The sequence below is a fragment of the Stigmatopora nigra genome, chromosome 4, assembly GCF_051989575.1.
Source record: "Stigmatopora nigra isolate UIUO_SnigA chromosome 4, RoL_Snig_1.1, whole genome shotgun sequence".
NCBI lineage: Eukaryota > Metazoa > Chordata > Actinopteri > Syngnathiformes > Syngnathidae > Stigmatopora > Stigmatopora nigra.
Window position 1 is genome coordinate 9,157,084 of NC_135511.1, and position 25,463 is coordinate 9,182,546.

The window sequence follows — 25,463 nt, forward strand, 5'->3', positions numbered from 1 at the left end:
TTCCTGCTATTCAAGTGTGCTTCCCAGGCACAACCATCAGACTCCAAAAGAGTATTAGCGTGTGTGTCTCTGTGTGTGTGTCCTGAATTTGGCCCCTCTGAAGGCTCTATTGTAGTAGTTGCTGGCATGCGTATCGCTGTTGATCGTTTCTCTTCAGCCCTGGGCCTCACATCATTGTTTGGCCTTTCTGCTACAGTAATGCTTTAACCCTGCAAATGTGTTTCTGCATCCACGTGTGGTTCCTTCTGTGTGTGTATGTATAGCACTGACTCAGCTTGAATCAACTAAAATGGTAGTTGTCTATCAACCTATAAATATAATGTTGCAGTTTGTCCTTTTTGGTGCAAAGCAGTAGATGAAGTTTTTATTATGTTCTAGTTGGGAGGCCGGGAATAATAACCCAAGCCTGGTTAAGCACATACAATGTGCTCTGAATGACAGAGAGAATAAGTGAGAGAATCGGGCAGGAATGTGAGAGGCATGGAGAACTTAGTTGGAAGAAGGAGCACTTGAAGCAGAAATCAGACCCTAGTGCAGGGATGGGCAAACCGGTCCTCGGGGGCCGCCGTGGGTGCAGGTTTTTGTTCCAACCGACCCAGCACGTAGTTTAACAGTGCACGTTCATTCCATGAATAAAATAGAAGCGTCTCTGAAAACTGGTCGGGTTTACGTAGAAAGATGGTTTGACACGTTTCTGAATCTCTATACCTTTCTCATAGAGGTAAAGACCCTTTACAGTGGACTAATTTCGATCCCAAAGACTTCCTTGAAGACCTACGGAGGGCGCACTTTCCTGTAGAGAGCTTTGAGGACATGTTGGAAAAGGCCGATGTTGGCCACGGCTACATGGACCGACCCTGCCTGAACCCTGCAGACCCTGACTGCCCTCTCACTGCACCCAACAAGAATTCCACCAAGGTAGGCGCCAGTAAAATTATTTTTGGCTCCACGTTGGATTTTTGAGCGTAGGTGTTGACAGTTTAGATTCTGTCTTATTTTGTTTTTATTTTCATCGCTGCAAAAGCCGTTAGATGTGGCTTGGACCCTGAGCGGTGGCTGCCACGGCCTATCCAGGAAGTACATGCACTGGCAGGAGGAACTGATTGTAGGCGGGACCACCAAGAATGGAAGCGGACCCCTGCTTAGGTAACTCATCCAACATGATCGGCACCAGGCTTATTCTGGAAAGGATCTGTGTTTTCTGTTCTTTTTTTTAAATTCTGAAATGGTGCCAGTGTTTGTACATGCGTGTACTCAGAGCGGACCGTAAATCTTGAAGTCATTAGATTCCAGTGAAGTATTTTAGGTTCAGCTGCTCTACACCACAGACCACTCTGGTGGACAATGCACACACCGGACCGCCATTTCACCTCCACACAAATATTCTGTATATACAGCATAAGTGCATGCATATAGTGATCTATGACTCGCATGGTTTATCCAAATATACCACACTTTTTGCAGGCTTAATTCCAAATCAAGCAGCCAGACAAATATTTAAGGTCACTTGGAGGAGCCTCACTTGACTGTGTCTGTTCTCTACACTCGTAAATGTATTGTCCTTAAGCAGCTATAATACCAAGTTTATTGAAATAGTGAACTAAGGCACAAAAGGGATAGACATTTTTGTTATCCTTTTATTTCTGAAGAATGGCTTTTTGCTGTAATTACCTATCTCTGAGAAAACTATTTGCAGGTTGTGTGCACACCTAAAATATAAAAACAGATTTCCTCAACCAAGGCCTTAAAAGTAACACCTGTATCAAACAGTTGTCTTTAAAAGTTTACAAACATAAAAATTACTGCCAATTTGGTATATGAGAGAATTTGTAACAACTTTTACAATGTTGTTAACTAAGGAATAATTCTAACATTTCTTTGTTAATTAGTAAAAAAAAACATTGACTAGTTAGCATGACGACTTAAGACTTTTGAGATCAAGGTATTTCCTTGCTCATATTCAGCTGGAATAGACTCCTCCACCCCTACCCACATCCCTCATGAAAATAAGAGGTATGTGAAATGAATGAATCACAACATACAACAATGTCTCTTCTCACTCTAGTGCTCAGGCCCTACAGACCATGTTCCAGCTGATGACTCCCAAGCAGATGTTTGAACACTTCAGGGGCTACGAGGAGGTTTCCCACCTCAACTGGAATGAGGAAAAGGCTGCGGCCATCTTAGAGGCCTGGCAGAGGAAATATTCTGAGGTACGCAAGCTAGACGGGAATAAAATTCGCTTACTAATTCTCATCGACTTTATTGTAAATCACTAGCAGGATAGTGTGCAAGATTGCAATGGCCCACCAATGAATGCTAGACCACCTGTTAGTTGATGTTATAGCGTACTAGTGGTTAGAAAGGTAGAAAATGTAATCCACTATTATTGAAATTGATATGTATGGAATATTTTAGGGGATTTTGGATTTTGCTTCCAATCTCTTTCCCAGCTGTGGGGCCTGTTGGTAGCTCGTGTGTGACATCATCGTGGCCCCCTTCCTCACCAACACCAAACCCCTGTTTGACACGTCACCCGACCTTCGGGTAGGCGTATATGAACACCTATCATCTTGGGGGTCCCCGGGGTAGTGCCACACAAAAAGATTTGTGTGTTCTATGGCTGTATGTTTTCATTTTTTTAAATCAATGGCTGTAATACAAGCAGCTGGCATCCTGCTGTGTTGTGTGTGTGTGTGTCCACCACCGTTGGGTGTGCCTAAGAGTAATGCACACGTGGGTCCAAGTGTGTATGCGTGTGTGAAAGAATGTGTGTGAGCCAAACTCCCCACTGAGCAGTAAGTACGGGTCAATGTTCAAGACATCTGTCTGCACATAGATAGGAAGACAGGGAGAAGGTGGATCATGGTACTGTCTTAAAAAAAAAAAAAATCAGTTTATGAATACACGTCCGCAATCCTCCCTTTAGGAGTTTAGGCTTTCTTTTTTAGGCGTTTAAGTATAAATAATTGTTTGGAAGTGGTTAGGACACAAGCTCTCAGTTCTGAAGTTCACTGTTCAAACATATACTCTAGCCTTTCTGTGTGGCGTTTACATCTCCTCCCTGTGCAATGGCTGCTGACCAGTTCTAAGTGTAGAATTCTTCTATTGAATTTATAATGTTTGTGTGTGTATACAGTGTTTACACACAATTTGTTCTTTTTTGTTGTATCCTAAGCATTTGAAATCCCTCGTCTCATTGGATTCATTTTGTAATCTCTTTTATAGGCTGTGTTGCAGAGCGTGGCTGCTAACTCATCCCAAAAAGTCTTGTCTTTCACAACCACCACCCTGGAGGATATTCTTAAGTCCTTCTCCGACATCAGCGTTATCCGCGTGGCCAGTGGCTACTTGCTTATGGTAGCTCAAATGCCCATTCATTCATATCCTAATAATAGTGTTCTATACCCCCATATGTAATAGTCATCATCTTTCCCCAGCTGGCCTACGCGTGTCTGACCATGCTGCGGTGGGACTGTGCCAAATCTCAGGGGGCCGTTGGGTTGGCGGGTGTCCTGCTGGTGACGCTGTCAGTGGCGGCGGGCCTCGGCCTTTGCTCTCTATTGGGCATCACCTTTAATGCTGCCACCACTCAGGTAACACGCCATGAGATTAATATAAATCAAATATTAGGAGAACTTTGATGCAAAACAGCTGCATTTGCGGCCCTTTGAGATCCAGTTTGAGACCCTTGGTCTAATGTAAATGGTTAGTTGGCAAGATTATTTAATTAATCAATGTAAAATTCTTTTGGGCTGCAGGTGCTGCCATTTCTAGCTCTTGGAGTTGGTGTGGACGACGTCTTTCTTCTCGCTCATGCCTTCAGTGAGACAGGACAAAACAAGAGGATCCCATTTGAGGTACCTCAATCAGCCTTCATTTTATTGTCATTTGGATTGGTTTTCAAGACTTTCCTAATGTACACATTTTCAACACTTGACTGAGAATTCTTCTTTTTTATTCCAGTCAATTTCCATGTCTGTTCTAGTAGCATTACTCATTGTGATCTCAGTTGAATCTAACTTGATAGCATCGTGAAAAAGTAATGAAATGCTATTCAAAAGATTAATGCAATCATAAATCATTGAAATAAGGGGAAAAAGTGAGCCCTATACTCAAAACAGAATCAAAAAACATAAGGACTAAAAGCAACTATATTCTCTCTTCTCTAACCTAGATTTGTATATGTTAAAATTAGTGAAATATTTTAAGCATGGTACAACAAAGTGTGTGGACCGGACACATGTTTTTGTATGTTTTATTATAATCTCCCCTGGGGAAAAACAGGCATGCATTTGCTTGTTTTTGTTGTCTCCTACTCTGCCTCAACCTCCAGCTTCCTTTGAGGAGATGAAAACTAAACAGAGCTGAACCTGATCTATCCTGTGTCTCAGTCGCACACACACACACACACAAACACACACATGCACATGTACAAACACGCCTGCATGCAGATGCGGTCTGTGTGGTCCAGCACGTTTTATAATATTCACACAGTTGCTCCCAAATCCCCTCCAATGCATGTCTACTTGTAAAGTTTGCAAAAGATGGGGAAAATTGTTCGAAGTTTCCAGACATTACCTTTTACAATTATGTTCATGTGGGATTCAGAAATGTATGTTCTCCTCCTGTATAACCTAATCACACTTGAGCTAGTGGCAATCAATGTCACTCAGCATCAGTGCGAGGAGAATACTCCTTCGTCTCAAGTATTACACTTTGGCCTGTGGCTACAGTTGCATCAAGAGTTGATAAGTCATTTCCTCATCTTGTCTGGATCAGGACCGCACGGGCGAGTGTCTGAAGAGGACTGGGGCTAGTGTGGCACTTACCTCTATAAGCAACGTGACTGCCTTCTTCATGGCCGCCCTCATTCCTATCCCAGCGCTACGGGCTTTTTCCTTACAGGTACGTACGTCATTTTATAAGACTTTTTTTTGCCAATAGGAAAGAATGTAAAGGCGTGAATAATTTTTTTGACATATTAACTGTCACACTAGTGTTAATAGACTTTAGTAAATATTGTTTGGTCTATAAAAGCCATCGGATATTCTATCAGTATAAGTACTGTCAGCATAGTTCTGTAAAATTGACTTGTTTGCAAAGTTCATTTTCCTGGGCTATGGCTAGTATTTCAGTTTTGTTCACTTTTTATTTATTTATCACTGATATCAGTATTGGGTGACAAGTCAAAAGAAAAACAGTTAGTGGTTTTGGCGTTGACTAAGCTCGTGAGATGGATCCAGTGATTTGAATTCCAAATTGTTTAACTTAATGGGTATGCAAGTGTATGCCTGTGAAAAGTGTGTATTTAAACTGAAACCTACCTCCCGTCGTGGTGGGTCCGAGGTCTCTCCAGATTATGGATGAGATCTATGTAACCGAATCTTTTGTGTGCGTACGTGTGTGTTTGTGTAATTCTTAGGTTTAAGTTAGCTGCATATGTAAAAGTGCTGTGGGAGGTTTAGAAAGCAGTGAAACGCAATTATCTAGCTGTGCAGCTGTGCGTATGTTTGTGTGTACAGTTTGCATGTAAAGATGGGGACGGGCATCATTCAGTGAGGGTGCTCTGACTACTGAATCCGTCACAAGTTATATAAGTTACCAGAACAATGAAAAGTGGGACAATTCGGGTCATCTGTCATGGCAGCGTACGGGCCTCACTATTTGTTTTGTGTAGAGGTTGAATCATTTTGCTTTGGTGGAAAATAACTGGTCTTGCTTGGTAATTGTTCATGTTTCATTGAGTGACATTTTATGATGAGATAGGATGAAGGGTCTTGTCTTAGGGTTCAATTTCAACTTGTCGCATGGCAACAAACACTATGTTGAACTTATATTAATAAGCTGATACGTGTCAAAATCTTTTTCATTTTGTTCTACAGATTGCACCAAAACAATGAATTGAGGCAATGATAAGAATGCACTCAATGTTGGTGTTCATTCATTAGAAATTGAAACAGATGTTGTTGTCTTTCATGGTGTAGTATTGCAAATAATGATCTTTCTCTGTCGCCATTTTGTCCATGTAACGTACACACACAAGCAGATGGCAGATTGCACCAGAGTATTAACATGTGTGGATGGATGCCTTTCGTACAGCCATCCTGTCAAACATGATCCATTTACCCCATGGGCCTGATACATGCAGCTTCATTGAAAGCTCACACATGCGTTTAGCAGCATACGCCTACGACACACTGATGCACAAAACATGCATTCTCACGCATGCTTCCCCGTGAACGCAAATGTACATCCTGTGATGTGGAGTATATCCCTCTGCCAGCACTACGGCAAATTTTACTTCCTTTGGACTTTTTTCCACTCTACCATCTTGGCTTGGCATTGTTTGTCACGTTTGGCAAAATCACAAATTGTTTTTCGAGTAACTTTAAAAAAAAGTTGTTGAAATTCATATCTTAGGAACTTGGGATGAATGTCTCCTTTTTATACATCAAATTGAAATTTGAAATCACATTCAATTACTGTAAGTGCAAATATTTGTGGCTCCCTGCATTTTAAAAGCAGACTATGTGAGTCGGTTAGGACTGTACCATGTTGTGTTAAAGCAGCATATGCATTTAGACCAACTTAATAGAGCTATGACATCACCAGTGTTGTTCTGGTTGGTGTAACAAAAAAATCCTACAGACACACTGATATCGGGCAGAATTTGTCTACCCAAACAGGTCCCCTGGTGTCTAAATATTTTTTATGTCTGGAGAGTGTGTACCTCTATCAGCAAGCAGCTCTTCCTGCTTCCTGTCTTCATCAATTTCCCACCCCATGTCACTAAAGGGCAAGCAATTGTGTCCAGATAAAGACACAAAGATGAACAGTGGAACACACACGTTCTTGTGTGGAGGACAGATGTTATGGTAAATCTTCCCAATCGGAGGTCAGCGAGCGGTCACCATCTGTGTGAGTGTGTGTATTCATGTGCTTTTGTGTGTTTGGAGTCATTGGGGATCAGTCTGAACATTAGTGGGCCAATTGAGAATGAATTGTTTTTGCACGCTGTCTCTTGTTGTCTCTAACATTATTCCTGACTGCAGAGTGAGCTGAGGAATGAGGGGGAGGGCATAGATAAGTATGTCTTCGAGAGGCAGTTTTTAGTGTTTTCCAAATTTGCGCATTTGCGCGCACAAGCATTCCCTGCTTTTCACCTAAGGCCTCTCCACTCCTGGGTGGTCCGACACAGACACGTACACACATACACACAGGACTGTGTGTGTCTTTCAGGGTGTGTTTGTGTGTCTGTGTGCAGCGGTCTGGCAAACATGCAAGTTCCAGATTACGCTCTGGGCAGCGCCCCAGCTAAATTCAACTCCTCCCATTTTTCTCCTCCCGCGCTGCAGTGTACCTTCTTATGTGAAACCTCAACTCTGCTAATGTTCCACACTCATACATTTTTCTCTGCATATTTAAGTGTTTTAGTCTTGAAAGGGACACTGAATGTGTCTGATTTTTTGTTATCTTGGCGTTTACTGCCGACCTATTTTGTATATATGGTGCTGAAAATGAATGTATGATAGAAATAATGATTCACTTTTAGCTTTGTACTATTTATTTAGAACAGAAAGTATACTGTGTATATATAATTAAAAACAGATGTGGCCAATAGGCCCGGAGTTTCTTTTTATGGTCATAGTTTGTGTTAGTTTGCTTGTATCACTTTTATCACTGTCGCTAATATTTTTGCCAACTCAATTTCATCAACTTATACTGGTTTAGTCGCCATTTAAGAAAAAAGAAAAAGAAAACATTAATCTATATTAGAGATGTTTGCATTTCTGGCAGGCTGCAGTGGTGGTGGTGTTTAACTTTGCAATGGTCCTGCTCATCTTCCCCGCCATCCTCAGCATGGACCTGTATCGACGAGAAGACAGGCGCTTCGACATTTTCTGCTGTTTTTACAGGTATTGTTGCAACCACTGAATGATCTCAGTTTGTGATGTAATAGTGATTACAGCAGCTTGCAGCTTCCCCTCCTAAATGGCTTCCCAAGTTGACCCATCCCCTCTAATGGTCTACATTAGTTGTTGTTTGTGAGCCTTGCCAGTCTGGGCATGTGTTTTGGCACAGTACCAGATTTTCACAGCATACACACACACACACACACACACACACATGGTTGAATTCACTGGTTGGATTTCAGCCCCTTACTCTTTGGTGAATCCATTCCTAAATCATGTATCATTTCATGAGAGTCAGTTTAAGAGAATGATCAAAAAGGTCAAATTTTATTCATACAGCTCTTTATTATATGTCAAAATGCAATTTTAAATGTTTTTTTTTTATTTCTTAAACATTCTCTGCTGCACTGGGGATGTGTGAAAGGTTGAATCAGCAGAACCAAACATATTAAACACATCTCATATTTTTGTATTTAAAAAAAATAAAAAATAAATGCATGAACAGAAAAATCTGTGCGAGTTTAAAAAAAAAGTTTGGCCAGTTGTATATAAGGGGCTTCCCATGCTACTGCAAAAGTTGAAAGAGGGGAAAAAAGACTTATTGTATTTGTTCCCCCATTCGGTCTGCCTTGTTTAAACAGAATACCAACATGAAAAAATATATAGAGAAGTCCAGAGTTTATTTTACTATGTATGTCTTTGCAGCCCATGTGCCAACCGCGTGATCCAAATGGAGCCTCAGGCTTACCTCGACGGATCAGATGGGAGTCGTTTCAGTCCTCCACCATCCTACAACGCGGAGCTGCCGTCCTACTGCACGCCTCCACCCAGCTACAGCCCGCCGCCCTCCTATAGCAGCCACAGCTTTGCCCAGCAGACCCAGATCACCATGCAGTCCACGGTGCAGCTCCGGACCGAATACGACCCCCGTACGCAGGCTTTCTATACCACAGCCGAGCCCCGGTCTCAGATCTCCGTGCAGCCAGTTCAACCGCCCGACCGGAGCAACCCACATGGCGACTATTACAACAATAATAATAACAACAGTGGACGGCGGAGTCACCGGACATCTCAATATCGTCACACCGGTACTCCAGCTGCTGCTTCAGGTGCAGTTCCTCAGATGGATCCTGCTTCAGGAAGCAACCAGAGCCCAGAGAACAACAGCTCCACCCGGGACTTGCTCTCTCAGTATGGGGAGGGCTCATTTGGCGCGAGGTGCATGGAGCCTTCCTGTACTCGATGGACACTGGCTTCTTTTGCCGAGAGGCACTATGCTCCGTTCCTGCTGCAGTCTACCACCAAGGTAAGCAGAGCAGTGTGGCTTCTGTGCAAATGTGTGGGAGTTTGAATGAAGAGTGTTAGTCACCAGGGCTCATGCGAGAGTAGGAGGAAATCTGGAGTCATGTCCTATCTGAATCACACACAGTCTGACCTCACTCTAGTGGGTGGCCGGCCCTCTCTAAATACTCGCACAACTCGAATCATATGGTGGCCTGTACTTGACATCATTACAAAACCTTTTCTTTGTCTTTTCATCGTACTGTCAAACATTTCTCCACTTAAGCAAATTATTTCATGCGCAATCCTTTTTTTGCAGCCAAGTGGCAAGAAGGAACATTCCAGTTTATTACATCTGTGCTCTTTGATCCATGATTATCAGACCAATCTGGCAACACATGGTTAGATGATCAGAGGCTTTGTATACGAGCTTATCCAAACCTCTTTAAAAGGAAAAGAAGGAACCACAAATAAATGTTGAAGGATGCAAGCACGTTGCTTAGGAAATGTGTAGTGACTTGTTCCCAGTGGACTCATTTTTGACTCCTCCAAGAACAAAAACACAACACTTTTTGGTGTGCCATTAAGGTAATTCATAAACACATTAATGTAAGGTTCGGGTCATCAATGAAATGTTTCTCTCTCCATACCCTTCTTCTTGTAGATGGTGGTTATCTCGCTTTTCCTTTGCCTACTGGGGGTAAGCCTGTATGGCACCACCCAGGTACGGGACGGCCTGGAGCTGACCGACATCGTGCCACGGGATACCAGCGAGTACGACTTCATTGGTGCACAGTTCAAGTTCTTCTCCTTCTACAACATGTACGTCGTGACGCAAAGAGCCGACTATGCTCACAAGCAGCCGCTATTGCAACAACTGCACCGGAGGTTTCACTCCGTTCGCTACGTGCTGAAGGAGGACAATGGTCAGCTGCCCCCCATGTGGGTTCATCACTTCAGGGACTGGCTGCAAGGTAGTGTTGATATGAGAGAGGAGTTTAATTTTCTACATCCATTGCTGATAAAGTCAATGGTGGCACTTTTTCAACAACACGAAACATAATTTGTTATTCTCAATACGTCTTATCGTGGGCTTCCTCGAATGCAGGGAAATCAAACTCATTTCAGTTCAGGGGGCACATTTATGGCAATTAGATCTCAAACAGGCCAAACCAGTTTATTTTTCTCCAAATCAAAAATATCTATTAGTAAAATTGATCAACATTATATTTGTAAGACTTTTATTTCTCCTGTTTCAATTAATCATTCAATACTAAGTAGGTTGTTTGCTAATAACAGTTCTATTGAGGTACACGCAAGCATTCCGTTGTCTGGTGAGGTCGTTTTTGACGGCCAAAAAAAGCAATATCCTAAATTCTCTTAAGTCACAACGGACAGGGACATACACTCTCTGACTTTGTCCTGAGAACACCTTATGCAAAGTGTGCGTACTTTGCGTGTATGTGCGTGAGCCACACAGAGAGAGCTTGTGTGTGTGATATTACCATGTGCAATGGTGGGACAAATTGGAGCCAGACAGGCCCGAGGAACGAGACCCAAAACAACATCTCCCGCAGACGGCTCCCAGTGTGAGTGTTGGGAGAGCGCGGCACAGGCACATATGGATGAAGAGAAGGAGACACATGTTCTTGATATTTCCCCCTAATGGTCGCTATGAATAAAAAAACACAACATTTTCAGCATTTCCCAAGGTGGTTCAGGGCCAGTTATCGTATTAAATCAGCCAATCTTATTAGTCAAGGGTACAGTTTGAGTTTCTGGAGTTGAGTGTGTGTGTGTGTGTGCTCGCACAGGTCTGCAGCAGGCTTTCGACAAGGACTGGGAGGCCGGTCGCATCACTCTGAACAGCTACAGGAATGGCTCTGATGACGGAGTGCTGGCTTACAAGCTCCTGGTACAAACGGGGCGCAGAGACAAGCCCATCAACTTCAACCTGGTAAGTTTCAGGCATCCTATAAGATGAAACTGTCCGTCCATCTTTGGTTACGTTTTTTGCAAGAGAAACGACGCCCACCTTGCAAACTTGCACCCCCCCCCCCATTTCACCCCTCCCTGTCTGTCTTCCCTCATCGTCTCGCACTTTGTGATGACTTTACCTAGCTGAGGAATTTAAAGCTCTCGCCGGGACCCTCGGCCCGCCTTCTGAAAAACCTATTAACTCTTGCTGAGTGTTAGCGTGTGATGGATGAACGTGCGTGAGGGTTTTCGACAGCGGGATGTCTCCCCGTAGCATGCGGCCTGTCAGCTTAACACTTTGTCTGGGATTCCAAGGCATCACACAAAGAAGCTGGTGCGTGAAACCCTAACCACAACCCATTTGAGTGATCAGATATCATATCAGTGTTTTTAACAAACCAATGGTAGTAAAAAACTAAATTGCTAAGTAGTATGCAGTTGCTGTTTTGGATAAAATTGGGCCTTTATGAGCAAAACCACAAATATAGATTTCCTACAATGCTTGCCCCTTGGCATATTTTCACAAAAAAACACGCCTCGGACATTTTATTAGAGCACTTGGAAAATGTTTCAAGTTGGTGAAAATTGCTTATGTATCCCTTATGTATTATCAATAGATAATACTCAATTATATTCATTTCCATGTGGTAAAATATTTTTATTGGGCAAGTTGCAGTCCATTCCTTGTAAGTGGAGTTAAGAGGTTTATATTTTTCGCCAGAAAAGCTTCAACTTCGAAAGTGATCATTATTTAAGATGCTGCTGAGCTACTACCTTTTCAAATAAGCTTACATCCAATTCAGAACTGGAAAGGAAATGACACTAGCTCTGGTCTCGGCGGGTGGTCCGGATACCAGCAAAGAGTGGGATTAACATCTCTTCTGTGGTAGTCCTTTGTTTGGAGGTCTACACTTCTGAACTCTTCAAGTTCGTTCAGCAATAAAAATGTAAGGAGAGAAGGGGCTGTCAAAACAATGAGTTGCGTAAACCGCTTATATTTACTCATTTGCGTTGGAATAGTTGATTAAAGAAAAAAATGTCTCCAGACCATGAAGTCATTACAATGTAATGTTACCTCTTTTCATGACCCCCTTGCATGTTTTTGTGTTGTATGCAGTTAATGCCTGCGTTAGCTATAATGTTACCTCCATCTGACGTCACATACTTAACTGGTGTCTTTCCCCGGATAAGCTAGAGAAATTCTTTATTTCCCGCTGTCCAGTTCCACAAAACCCCTGCAGAATCCCTCTCCTTTCCATTCCCTGCATGCTTCACTTTTGCATTTCTGTTCAACTAAAGAGCCTGAAGCCCCCAGCTCTTTTTTGGTGTGTATTTGTTTTGTTTTTACTATGGAGCGACTCTATCAAGAGTTTCATTTATCCATGGCGCCGGGCATTGTAAGTAGGAGGTCAAGAGACTCAAGTGCAAGCAACATTTGTACAGATGTCCTGTTATTTTTATTGCTCTCCTCCATTTGCTGGGTGGCATTTCCTTCAGTGTTAACAACCAGGTTAACTACACACAGACGGGCTCAGGGACTCCAGCCAATTTTTTTTATTGTTACGCTAACTCAAGCATTTTTTTTCTAACATCACGAAAAAGAGAAAATCTACCTAAGCCCATTAGTACGGCTTCACCCCCTGGACATTTCCCTTCCTCCCTAGAAGAAGGAATTTATGGCTGAGTGAATGGAGAGTGGCAGCGCAATGTATAGTAAAGCTTCAAACTCCTAATGCAAGGGTTATACTTCTTTACCTCCACATGGGAGGCCACATTTTAAAGCCACCATGACCATTTGGTCAACTTGATTCAACAGAATCTTTTCTTAAAAACAAACAAAAAAACATGTCTCCCTTATCTACCATAGAAATTATCAAAATGTTTTTTTTGTGTGTGTTTCCTGATGATTCTAAAAGAAATTACTTTTTATTCCGTAAAAATAATCAATATATTACTGTTATTTTTACTGTGCGCATGTGTATATAATAATAAAACGGACTCAATTGCCTTACCTGTTTTGTCAGCTGACCCGTCACAGGCTTGTGGATGCTGACGGAATCATAAACCCCGGGGCTTTTTACATCTACCTGACCGCTTGGGTCAGCAACGACCCAGTGGCCTATGCTGCTTCGCAGGCCAACATTCGTCCGCATCCTCCCGAATGGCTTCACGACCCCACCGATTCAATGCCCGAAACACGTCTCAGCAGTAAGTCATTCTAAAAAATATATAATAATAATAATGTATTATATACATATGCAAATACTGTATATCTATACATATATATAATAAAACTACCAATATAGCCCTCGGTCAAGTATTTCCAATCTAAACAAGTAAACAAAATACTAAACTGTGTTTACTCCTCGTGGTTTTTTGTTGTCCACCTATTAGCCCTGATTTAGTTTGCCATGCTGAAAGCCAACTTACTGTTAGCTGAGGTCATCATGGTGGGGACCGCGGTGAATGTTACAATCCATGCACAAGCAAGGGACGCGTCATACATAAAAACTACTACACCCTGTTTCCTGTCGCACACATGCTATTTAATTTCTTGTGCTAATGATTGTTGTCACCCTGAAGTCAAATCTTGTGTGTTATTAGTACTCTGTTTTAGTGTACTTTTAGGGCGTGGTGGGCATGGGATGAAAAAATATCTATTTTACATTGAAATCATGACTGGCCCAGAATATGTTGTGCAAAGTAATCTGCTAATTTCTTACCATTTTGACAGGAGTCATTCATGGTTTATATTTTGATAATAAGGCAGCCCGGTGACTCGAGTGGTTAGCACGTGTTCTTTAAAAGACATCAACAGAGATTAACTTTAAGTAATTCAATCATTCATTATCTGAGTCACACATCTTCATGAGGGTCGCTGGGGTGCTGGAGAATATCCCAGCCAATAATGAAGAATAGACGAGGTACACCCTGAATTGTTTGCCAGCCAATCAGAGGGCGAAAGTAGACTAACAACCACACACACACACAGACTTCCCATAGCAAAAGGTTTGAGTGCTCAATCAGCCTACGATGCATGCTTTTGGGATGTGGGAGGAGGGATGTGGGAGGAGGGATGTGGCAGGTCACCTTCTGGTTATTGGCACACTCATTTTATTCAGTATTGCACATGTATTACAATTGAGAAATTGTATTAATTAAGGAACATTATATATTTTCCGTCTAGGTTCAGCGCTTCACAGCATTTGCAGAATTTTAAATATGCATTTCAGGGTTAACATTGTTTTTGCTTGATCTGTTCTTTAGTCCCTGCTGCCGAGCCCATCGAATATGCACAGTTCCCCTTCTACCTCAACGGGCTCCGGGAGACACCGCAGTTCGTCGAGGCCATCGAAAGTGTTCGGGCTATATGCAGCAACTACAGTCGGCAGGGTCTTCCCTCATATCCCAACGGCTACCCCTTCCTCTTTTGGGAGCAGTATGTCAGTCTTCGCCACTGGCTCCTCCTCTCCATCAGTGTGGTGCTTGCTTGCACCTTCCTGGTCTGCGCACTCTTCCTACTCAACCCATGGACCGCTGGTATCATTGTGAGTACATGATGTGACGTTAAGACACTTTGAAGGTAGTTGAAATCATTAGAAAAAATACTATTCACTCTCAATAAACTGTTTTAGAAAATTACACTATGAAGCGTGTGGCTGTGTGTGAATGAGAAGATACAAGGGGTAATAGTGAATGATTATACATAGTACCTTCATCCACCTCCTTGTCTGTTCTTGCTTAATATTTATATCCACACATGCACACACTCTTTGCTTTACTAGCCTGCCATCCTCAAAGGATTTGGGCCCCATGTAACCTGACACCTGTCAGCTGATAATGGCATTTACTCCATGCTTCTGTCCCTGTCTTCTCAGTGGCCTCCATAAAGACAAATACTATACTCCTCCCACATGTGCTGGTACTATTAACTGTGCCACATTCTGCTGCCTAAGCACAAAGCAGTTCAGAAAGGTCCACGTAAATAAAGTACATGTGCTGAATATGTAACGGCATTGCCTTAAATCCATGTATTAACCACCCTCCTTGCTGTTTCCATGTACTGTAGGTATTGGTATTGTCTCTTATGACAGTGGAGCTGTTTGGCTTCATGGGCCTAATGGGAATCAAGCTGAGTGCCGTCCCAGTCGTCATTCTCATCGCCTCAGTGGGCATTGGAGTTGAGTTCACTGTCCATGTGGCCCTGGTATGCATATCAACTTTATATGTGGGCTGGCTAGGTGGTGTGACCAGGTGGGTGCTCAAGAATTAGCTAAAGTATTTTTTTTTTCTGTGTGTGTGTGCGCTGAAGGCCTTCCTGACAGCCATAGGGGATCGTCACAAGCGGGCAGTGCTGGCTCTGGAGCACATGTTTGCCCCGGTGCTCGACGGTGCCTTCTCCACGTTGTTGGGCGTTATGATGCTCGCGGGCTCGGAGTTTGACTTCATTGTCAGGTGAATACCTGTCCACACTTATGGATGCTAGTCTTGCTAGTATAAGATCACAGGATTGCAACACTTTGAAATGCTCTCTCGGGGTCTGAGTGGTGTTCGCAAACCGTAAAGACCATGCCTCAACCTGCATGTCGCCCTGGAATCTACCGGAGATGCTGGTCATGCATGAGGGTTTCTTCCCCTCCTTTTCACCCCTCTAACCTTTTTTTCTTTCAACTACCTGAAGAACACTTTTTTTAAATCCAATTGTTGGAGTTTCCTCAATTGCACTGTTTTTATCCTTAGTCTTTTAAAACATGTTAAAACAACCCTATCTTTATAACTTTACAACCTTTATCTGGCTTTGTCTGTATGTGAGACTGAATATTCTGTCTGTAGGGACCCTGGATCAAATCTAAATTCAGAGAAAGTTCGGACATATGTTGTCAGAAGTGGGATGGGGAAATGCGTAGCATGCCCTGTTAGACGCACAGTTTGAAAAACCCATCTTGGGATGTGGTTAGCATCTGGTTTAAAGGTACAAATTCTTAGAGTCGTGTGTCAAATGGTTTCGACTGTCCGAAATTTACCCTCAAGATGATAGATTATATAGCAAAGCAACAGAATCGTGCGTAAAAACAGAATACCTACTGCGTACAGTCCCTTTTTTATGGCTTCATTTAAAACTTTGACGATTATGGGAGACTCAAAAAATTCAAATTAGAATATTTCATGTGCTTTGATATTGGCCTTTATGGGGCTTATGTTCCCTAGTCTTTCTCTTGAACCTAACTTCTCAATGGGGTTAAAGTCAGGTGAGTTGCGCTTTTTTGCAGTAACAAGGCTTTACTAGGTTGTACTAGAAGAGTAGAAAAATCGTCTGGCTATTGAAATTTACTTTAAACAGCCCTCGGTAGAAATTTAAAAGCATAGGGTGTGCAGAGGGAAGGCATTGGGTGGGGGGGCTGAGAGCACAGCTGTGGAAAGCCTGGAGAAGTAGAAAGCAGACACAGTGTGGGGGCTCTGTCAGTGGTTTTGTGCGTGTGAGTCTGTATCCTATATGAGAATAGTCTGCGAAGACTGCAGCTTCGGTGACGCTGTAGATCACGCATCATTCTATACGTTCACATGGCCAGAGAGCATTATGAGAAATTTCCAGTGAGCTCAGAGAGTAATTTCACATTGGAATATGGTCGCGTGAAGCCGCAACATGGGCTGGCTGTGTAATTTGGGCAGCCGGCTCCTTTAAGAAAAGATCCATGTGACTCCCAAACACGCAAACTTTAGTCATGTGCCCATACATCCACGCCGCCCTCCTCCCCCAACCTGCTCTCTGACCTTGTAATCATGAGGGTCAACGATAGTGTGCCTGCTAGCCTGCACCCTCACAGGGCAATCCTTCCTCACTTCCAGTGCTGTGTTCTGCTTTCTGGGTCTTGGAAGGTTCTCCTGTTGTGTGAGCAAACACAGCAGCGCCCCAAGATGTTGCAGCAACAACAAGGACCGTTCATATTTTCTTGCTTTGAGTGGTTCCCTGATTTTCCCTCGTCAGCCATGTGAATGTTTTTACTCCAAACAACTTGGCGGGGGCACTGGGCCCCGGTATGTGAGCTGCACATGGACACGAGTCTCTATGTGTGTCCGCGTGCCATTAGTGATGTATTCTTTACCACACATGGTGTGGACCACAGTTATAATGGTAGTTTGGTGTGCAGTAATAATCTCCCTTGTTTCTTTGGAAACAACGACCAACTATTTTCTGGACAAGCTCATATTTTTAACAAAAAGTGGACCTATTACTTATTGTGAGGTATGTAGTGCTTTTGGTTAAAACAACTGATCTTGTCTGAGATTGATATGCAAAAATATTAAAGCAAATTACGTATTAACATTGGATTGCAGAGTTTGCACAATATTTTCTTCATATACTTCATTCATATAAGACTTCCTGGAGATAAGAGTGACCCCATTTAGATATTTTTCAAGATATGAGTGAGTCATTATATTAGGGGTGGGGGGGGAGCTTTGGTTTTCAAGCAATAAATTCAAATACTAGCGCTGTATGGTGGCAATGAACTCATCTTACTTCACAAGCAGTAGTTTGGCACATAGTCAACAGATCTTGGGGGGTTGGGGGCTTCAAGCTGTGTAAAGTTTACAGTCAAGCTAAACATAAAAGAGAATTAAACCAGGTGTTAGTAATTTCGTGGACAGGCGCAAGCATGCGCTTTAGAAAGAGGGTGGGTTTTGTCGCTTGTAGGCGTGTACACCGCTGACTCTTTCGCAATGATAAGCAGGCTTCTTCACGTGTCCTTCTAAACTGTCGTAGGACTGTCGTACTTGTTTGCACAGCTTGTTCTCCACCTGAGAGAAGCAGCAACAAATTCAGTAGAAGGTTGACTAATGAAGTTCCAATCCAGTGAAATCTTTCCGTCTCACCACGATGTGTATCGACTTTGTTTGGTGGTAAAATAAATGAATGGTAAATTTAAGGGAAAATTATATGAACTCAATGAATCATTGGATGTTTACCTTTTATTAAACTTTTTTCTAAATTCTAAATGAATAATGTTATCTAAAAAGAAACAATATTTTCAGTTTCTTTCCTATTAAAACAAAGTTGGTTACTGTACCACTCATTTAGGAAAAAAATATATAGTTCAGCAGTGGGAATCTGAAAAAAGTAATTTAAATAATTCATGGACTCAAAATAGCTGACCATTCAACTGACTGACTGCCTTATTCATACATTAGAGGTGTGGCAAAACAACCAATTTAACCTGTATCCAAATGCATCATTTTATTTTGATTCCATATGTAAATGAGTAAGTTGTTCCTGGTCCATGTGTGCTTTAGATAGAGATCTCAAGCTAATGATGGTAGCGTGAGAGGGTGTGAGGGGTGTATTTCTTAATCTGATATGTTGGAGATTTAATTATACATGGGGGGGGGGGGGGGGGGGGGGTTGTGGTTTGCCCGGGAATTTCACAGGGCCTTAGTTCAGAAAGAAGTAAGAGGAAAGTGAGTAAACGAAATAAAAGACAGGGGGCCACAGAGGTGGAGCAGGTGGGCGGGCTTCTCCTTCCTTGCCCGCTAAATTGTTCGAGCTTCTAATACATATACCCTTCGCTCCATTCAATCTCTTGAGAGGGAGGTCCTCCTCGTCGCCCCTTTTACCCGTCGCCTCCTCCTTTCACATTCCTCTTTGCTTTGTTTTCTTCATGTTTTGCTTATACACCATACACACACACACACACACACCCAAAAGAGAGTATACTCTTATTCTCAATCATCCCAGAACCCCTTGCAGGCCACTAATTTTTCTCGCATTAATCAGCACTGGCTAATTATGCTTTCTCTTTCTTTTCCCTTCCTGGTATCTTTAAGACTAACCCTCTTTTAGCCAGACTTAAAAACGCATCAGGTACTGTTTTCCTTCAAATACACAAAGTGCATGCCTGGCTGTGTAAGAGGATTTACTGTATGGGTGTTTGTTTTGACATGGGTATTCGTTGTGGTTGGGCTTGTCTAAATGTCTGTAGTTTTCAAAGAGATTTTTTTATTTGCTATCTGGCATTGTTATTTTTTTTGTTCATATTTTTAGAAACAGCATGTAATGTCACAGATTAGCACCAACACGTTTGCATGCATCTTGGAGTACATTGTTTTTTTAAATGTTTTTTTTTTTTATTGTATGTTCAATAGATGAGTTGCATATTTTCAAGATAAACAGTTCTTGTTAGGGAAGATTGTGCTTATGACAAAAATGTTTGGACAAAAATATTTTGTCCCTTCTGTTTTGTCATGTTTATTATTTATTCCTAAAAATTATTTCATTCTTTAGGAAGATGATTTAGCATCTTTGGATTGTGCTTGCAGGTATTTCTTTGCAGTCTTGGCCATCTTAACAGTTTTGGGAGTTCTTAACGGATTAGTCCTTCTTCCTGTTTTGCTGTCCTATTTTGGTCCCTATCCTGAGGTAAGACAAATGAAGATAAAATAAATTAACATGAGGGAAAAGTACATTAAACCGGCCCAAAAGAACACATTTGACTTGTTTACTGTATGTCAGGTCTCGCCAGTGGATGGCCGCAGCAGGTTACCCACCCCAGAGTCTCCGTCTCACGTAGTCCGATTCTCGGTCCATCCCCGCCCCAACGCTTCGGCCACCTCGGGTGCTTCAGATTCGTCGGACTCCGAGTACAGCGTCAACAGCAGCGCTTCAGGTGCCAGCCAGGAGCTGCCGAGCGACAACTTGCCCCCGACCAGGAACCAAGCTGGAGTCCAAGAACAACAGCAGTACCATTTCCACACCAGTAGAGGAAGAGTAAACAGGCCAGAAGGGGAAAGGAGGGTGGGATCGGGACATCGGCGCTCAGCCAGACAGCCCGATCCCCCATCCTCTAATATGTCCTCGGTAAGATTAAAGTTTCTCGAAATGTCCATTTTACATTCTATTTGTTCTTAAAAGTAAAAACCAAAAGCTCTTTGAAATGTTCAACCTGTTTGAAAACTCACTCCCAAATTTTCTACCATGTAAAATGTATGAATGCCCATAGTTAGCTGAGATGGGCTACAGCACCCCCTGCGACCCTTGTGAGGTGGATAAACTGTGCAGAAAATGAATTAATATCAATTGTTGAGAAAACTCAATGATTTTTTTCCTTTCCAAAAGACATTTTGAAAACTGCATATAGTTTTTTTTCTAATTGTTTAATCAATTCCTATTTTCCCCAGTATTTAGTGAAGTAATTGTAATATACAAATGCCCATCCTCCATAATAATTACATATTTAAGTTATTGCTTAAATTAAAATACCACTAAATTTGACTTTATTCTTGCACAGACTCAGGGTTGTAATGCTGGAGCTGGGCTCGGTGCTCCGTCACGGAACAGGGACCCTAAGGACCAGCAGCATTGGCAGGCCCCACCCCCTGGCCGCCCGCGTACAGACGCTTTCCAAACCTCTAGGCAGGCCGGCGCCCACGGCCACAGAGAACACTCTGCAAGCCGTCGGAGCCGCGCACCCCCGCATCACGCTAACCCTTACGGCCAGCCCATCACCACGGTGACGGCATCGGCCTCCGTCACAGTCGCCGTCCATCCCCCCGGCTCCTCTTACACGGGCTACGCCACCTCGGACGGTTACCGCCAAGAGGATCTCCAGCCCTTTTTCCAGGACCCTCATGTCCCCACGGACCCCCACCCAAGTCACAGAGGAAGCACGGTGGAGGCAATGGAGCTTCAAGATCTGGACTTTGAGGCAGCTGACGGCGACAGTGGCAGGCGCGCCAGCTGAGGTATCCCATTTCATACAGTACATGTCGTTAATCAGAAAAAATATTTCAAATAATATGCTATTAATATGAAGATTTCTTGTCTTGCAGTCCTTTTGTGCATGTCACGGCCAAAGATGTGGACTATACGCCGATGACGTGGCTTGGCCTGGCTCACCCATGGTCCTAATGCCATTTCCTCATGGTGCTCATTCTTACTGTAACCCCCCTAATGTCTTAAAATATTTCTATCTATATTTAAAAAGATGTCTACATATGTAAATAGGAACAGAAGAAGTAGCTCTCTTTTTTTGTTTGTTTTTAGAAAGGGGAGAGAGTGATTTAAGTCCTCATGTTGATGGACTGGGGCAGCCATTTGTGTGGTGTTTGTATGTGTGTGTATGATTCCATCACAACATTTTAAACCAATTTGAACTATGCAAATGTAGTAAGAAATTTAAAGACATGATTTATTGATGGTGGAAATCGCGGAGCTAGTCATATGATATTCCAATGCTTTATGCAATAACCAATATTAATTCATTTATTTTCCATATTTCCATGTTTACACTGTGTCACAATAACATTCACATCAAAAATACTTGTGAAACCACTCAAATACTGCTTTGTGATTACATACTATTAGTATTCTAATTCTTATGGTATCATTGATAATCTACAATTTCAGAAAATGTGATTATTTTAACAAAGTTAGCAAAATATCGTATTGATACAAAATTTTGTTAGAAAGATCATGCATCACAATATTAATAGTATCTTAGTACAACACCTATTATGCAAAAAGATGGTATCTTGATGCTATTGTTGACATACTTCCATATTCTAATAATAGTCTATATCATTGGTAAAATACCATATTGTGGCTCTGTGATTTCCACCCCTCCATCTACGTATGTTAGGCTTGTTAGGAACCCAACTAACTTATATCATGCTCATTTCGAACATGAGGGAAAATATGGTTAGGCTTGTTCACTAGCAAAAAAGTGTGGGTGTGTAATGATTGTTGTACAAAGGTACGTGTGTGTGTGTGTGTGTAAACGTTGACATTTTATCACAAACCTGTGGTAGTTTTTGTTACAATGACTGTTCTAATTGCACACGCTATGCGTGCTATTTAAGATAAGCAGATATGAAGTTATTTTTTCCTTTTGTTTTAAGTGAAGCTGTTTTTGTTGTTTGTTTGTTCTTTTTCAAGTCACTGCCTTTTACATTTGAACGTGTTGTGCACTCCACTTCTCTTATCAGTGTGTTTGTTTCCTCTTGTAGAAAAGGGTGGGGAACATTTAAGTCCTATCAGGTCCACTGAAGTTTTTCTTCAGTCTTGCAATGCCCATTGATAGCAAGTAGTAGTTAGAATCCATCACAAAATAATAAAACAACAGACACTGGTAAAAGGAGATATAATGAATTCATGTCTAAAATACCAAAAAAATCGATACCCAAAAAGTCTTCTTAATTTATCATCATCGATCATACTAGTGGAATTGCAAAAAAATATATATATACATTTTATTATAATCTATTATGAGCATTTGCATGTTCCTTTGACACATTTTGCCCTTAAATTGGCATGATGGGCTGCATCATATGCCCTATGTTCCCCACCTGTATTGTAGACACATATCTTGTTTAACCTTGGTGGGTGACCCCAGGTTCTTGTTGTATTTTCCTTCAACCACCTCATAAAGTTCTGGAACAGGGTCCAAGCAAACATTGAGTGGTTAAACCTCTCTGCTTCTAGCCTTGCGAATAAGCTAAATATTCGCACTACATACTGTACGAGCTGGCCCGCCCAGGCCATCAACTGTAATTCAAGTCGTAGCAACAACTTTCCTCACAGAGCCTTTATTCTTCCTTGAAGGCAGAAATATAAGCTAGTTGGCCCTCTGGCCTGATAATGGCTGTATGCTACATAAACTTAATTTTATATCCTCATATTTTTTGTAACTTAACTGGATTTAGCACCATAATGCGAATTGATAGCCAACAAACCTTCAATTTCTGATGGTACAGCCCAAATCTTCCTCTGTGTGTATGTGTGTGACCTCTTCCTATCCTCTGTTCAATCAGCTGCTTGCATGAACTGGGTCATTCTATTTCTATTTTATTTGTTTTCTCTCCATGTCATATTGGCAATAGTGGAGGAAATCATAGCTGGCAACTATTTTATTCGATTTTAAACATGGTTGGTTCGTTCTCGACTCTCAATAGGGATATTTATATTTCTTTTGTAATATGAAATGTTTTTTTTTGTCATTTTTGTTGATATGCCAGTGGATAACAAATGCAGGGATTTTTATGAGATGAAAAACAACACTATTACGTATTCTTTTGATCTGTATAAAGTGCTTACTAATGTTAAATAGGAGGATAAGAAAAAGATGGTATAAAACCTTTACACTACAAGTCTCATCATAGCTCTTAGAGGACTTTTTTAAGGAAAAATGGGGAGGGGGGGTATTCTGACTGCCATTTTGTATGTATGCTGTCATTCCCTTACAAAGATAAATGTATGCCATATAATTTATTTATATGAAAATTTATTTTTGTAATGTACATAGTCGCGGTCAAGGCTATTTTGACAGAAGTATATTTGAAAGAGTTTATATGGAATGATATACAGTACCATACCACGGGAAAGGTGCACACAACGTCAACACCTCCCCTTCAGTATTACGCAGATGAATGCATGTGTTCAAGTGTGTTTGTGTGAACCTATGATTACATCCGTGTGTGTGTGTGTGTGTGTGTGTGTTGCCATCCAAGTAGGACATTGTACTAGCTCGCCAAATATTCATGTTCAAACACTGATAGAATTCTAACTAATAATATCAAAAGTATAACTTATTTGTCTCTTTGTTCATACCTTTAAGAATAAAAAAGAAATTCCGAAAAAGGTTGCATTGCGTAGTGCTCTTACTTTTTACGGATAAATTAGTTTTAAAAATATGTTGATTCATGTCTTATACATTATTTTGTGGATCAAATTATAATCCAAATATTGTTTATTCTATTTTTACAGTAGACATTTTAGTATTCCTACATTTGTTTTATGAGTGTAAATATAAGTATTACAATGTTACCTGTACTTATGAGCATCCACAAAAATGGCCTAATGGGAACATTTTGTCTCTGGATACAAAACAATGTTGCAAGAAATTGCAGAATCCGACATTTAAAAATGTAAGCATTCATTGAAACTAAAATATGCTTGTAGTACTCTGTATTTCATTTCAAAGTTGACCTCCCATCGACTAGGAGCCGTGTAACAATGATGCTTTTCGTGTACCCTCTACCTTCATTTGTCACGGATTTCTACCACGCTGTTTTTTGAGTTTTTCCGAGTGTACCAATGTATACTTCGTAAGTACAAATACCACTGAATAATTTATTTTTCAAATTAATTTATCAATCTGTATTTGTTCCTCTAACATATGGCACGGAAACACTCTTGCCCCGCCCCCCCCAACACACACCCCTTTGTATATCCCCTATTGCTCAACTCTGGCTCCCTGGCCTCCATTATATGATTTTGACTGACAGCTTTATAGACTGCAAGGAAATTGGTTGTAGTCAGAATGCAGCTGGCCCTGCTCGCAGTCATGAAAAAAGGGCACGTGGCCTCGAGGTGCTGGCGCTGGTGGGGCAGGGAGCAGGATGCCCCCCACGACTCCGCCCTTGTCAGCTGCATGGGTGGCAGCCCTATGTTATCCTCTTGCTTTGCACTGAAAGCATCAAGATGGATGATGGTGGGTAACTAAGACTTTTCTATCATCATAAGAAACAAGTGCTGACTTGCAATCAACCAAAGGAGGTTAGCATATAATTTATTTAGAGTCAATAAAAACTCCCAGTAACAACTTTCTCGTTCACAGCATGCTGACAATTGTCAGTTTGAACTCTTTAACTTGACTTGACATTTTTAGGCCTTGAGATTTGGCAAGAATGTACTGTTTTGGGTTGAGGGGTTCCCCCAAAAAAGATTACCCATAAGTATTAAATCATAGTGTCCTCTTTATAGTTGTTTATCTTTTGTAAAGCAAAGCATTTCTTTGACTTAACTACTGATACCTTTCTAGCCCTGTCTAATTTCAAATGTATAGGGATTGTGCTACTGACAAGGGAGCACACATACACTCACACCGACACGATCCTGCCAGATTTACACGTTCTTTATAAGAAGCACAATGGAAGAAGATATCTGCAGGACGCATCGCATGGCTTGTTGATGCCGGTCCTCATCCACACAAGTGTGTGTGAGTCAAGGGGATTGGTGTGAGGCCTCACAGACACCTTGAGAATCGTTTAACTTTAGGTTTATTTGTTTGCATGCAGGCACACTTTTGCAATGGGGATGTAAAAGTGTTTATTTATAGTCACAAAGTCACTATAACTTATCATTTTGTTTAGACTTCATTTCCAGGAGAAGGGCATGTTTATTTACTTACGTTTCAGATGATAACAACTGTCTTTTAGAGTGAAGTGTTGTTTTTTTTAACCTCCTGTGACCTGGCGTCCACATGTAGACATCACATTTTTGGTTGTCAAAGACTACAA

The 25,463-nt window shown here is 41.7% G+C and overlaps 1 protein-coding gene across 2 annotated transcripts in view; it reads left to right on the forward strand.

Moving 5' to 3' along the window:
• The window catches only part of LOC144195632 (protein patched homolog 1-like), a 40,956-nt gene extending 17,150 nt beyond the window's left edge, over positions 1–23,806 (forward strand). Inside the window, exons 6-24 of one of the 2 annotated variants that reach the window (XM_077715401.1) lie at positions 720–918; positions 1,025–1,146; positions 2,066–2,213; positions 3,229–3,360; positions 3,441–3,596; positions 3,762–3,860; positions 4,783–4,908; positions 7,801–7,919; positions 8,622–9,222; positions 9,862–10,171; positions 11,012–11,154; positions 13,199–13,382; positions 14,442–14,722; positions 15,244–15,381; positions 15,487–15,629; positions 19,488–19,587; positions 19,681–20,025; positions 20,456–20,909; positions 20,997–23,806. In XM_077715401.1, the coding sequence (XP_077571527.1) occupies positions 720–918; positions 1,025–1,146; positions 2,066–2,213; positions 3,229–3,360; positions 3,441–3,596; positions 3,762–3,860; positions 4,783–4,908; positions 7,801–7,919; positions 8,622–9,222; positions 9,862–10,171; positions 11,012–11,154; positions 13,199–13,382; positions 14,442–14,722; positions 15,244–15,381; positions 15,487–15,629; positions 19,488–19,587; positions 19,681–20,025; positions 20,456–20,908 (3,799 nt within the window). In that variant the 3' untranslated portion in view covers position 20,909; positions 20,997–23,806. Of the gene's footprint in view, positions 1–719; positions 919–1,024; positions 1,147–2,065; positions 2,214–3,228; positions 3,361–3,440; positions 3,597–3,761; positions 3,861–4,782; positions 4,909–7,800; positions 7,920–8,621; positions 9,223–9,861; positions 10,172–11,011; positions 11,155–13,198; positions 13,383–14,441; positions 14,723–15,243; positions 15,382–15,486; positions 15,630–18,995; positions 19,033–19,487; positions 19,588–19,680; positions 20,026–20,455; positions 20,910–20,996 lie in introns of those variants that run through there. The other variant, XR_013326114.1, reaches the window with a different exon arrangement.
• Positions 23,807–25,463: the final 1,657 nt, after the last annotated feature.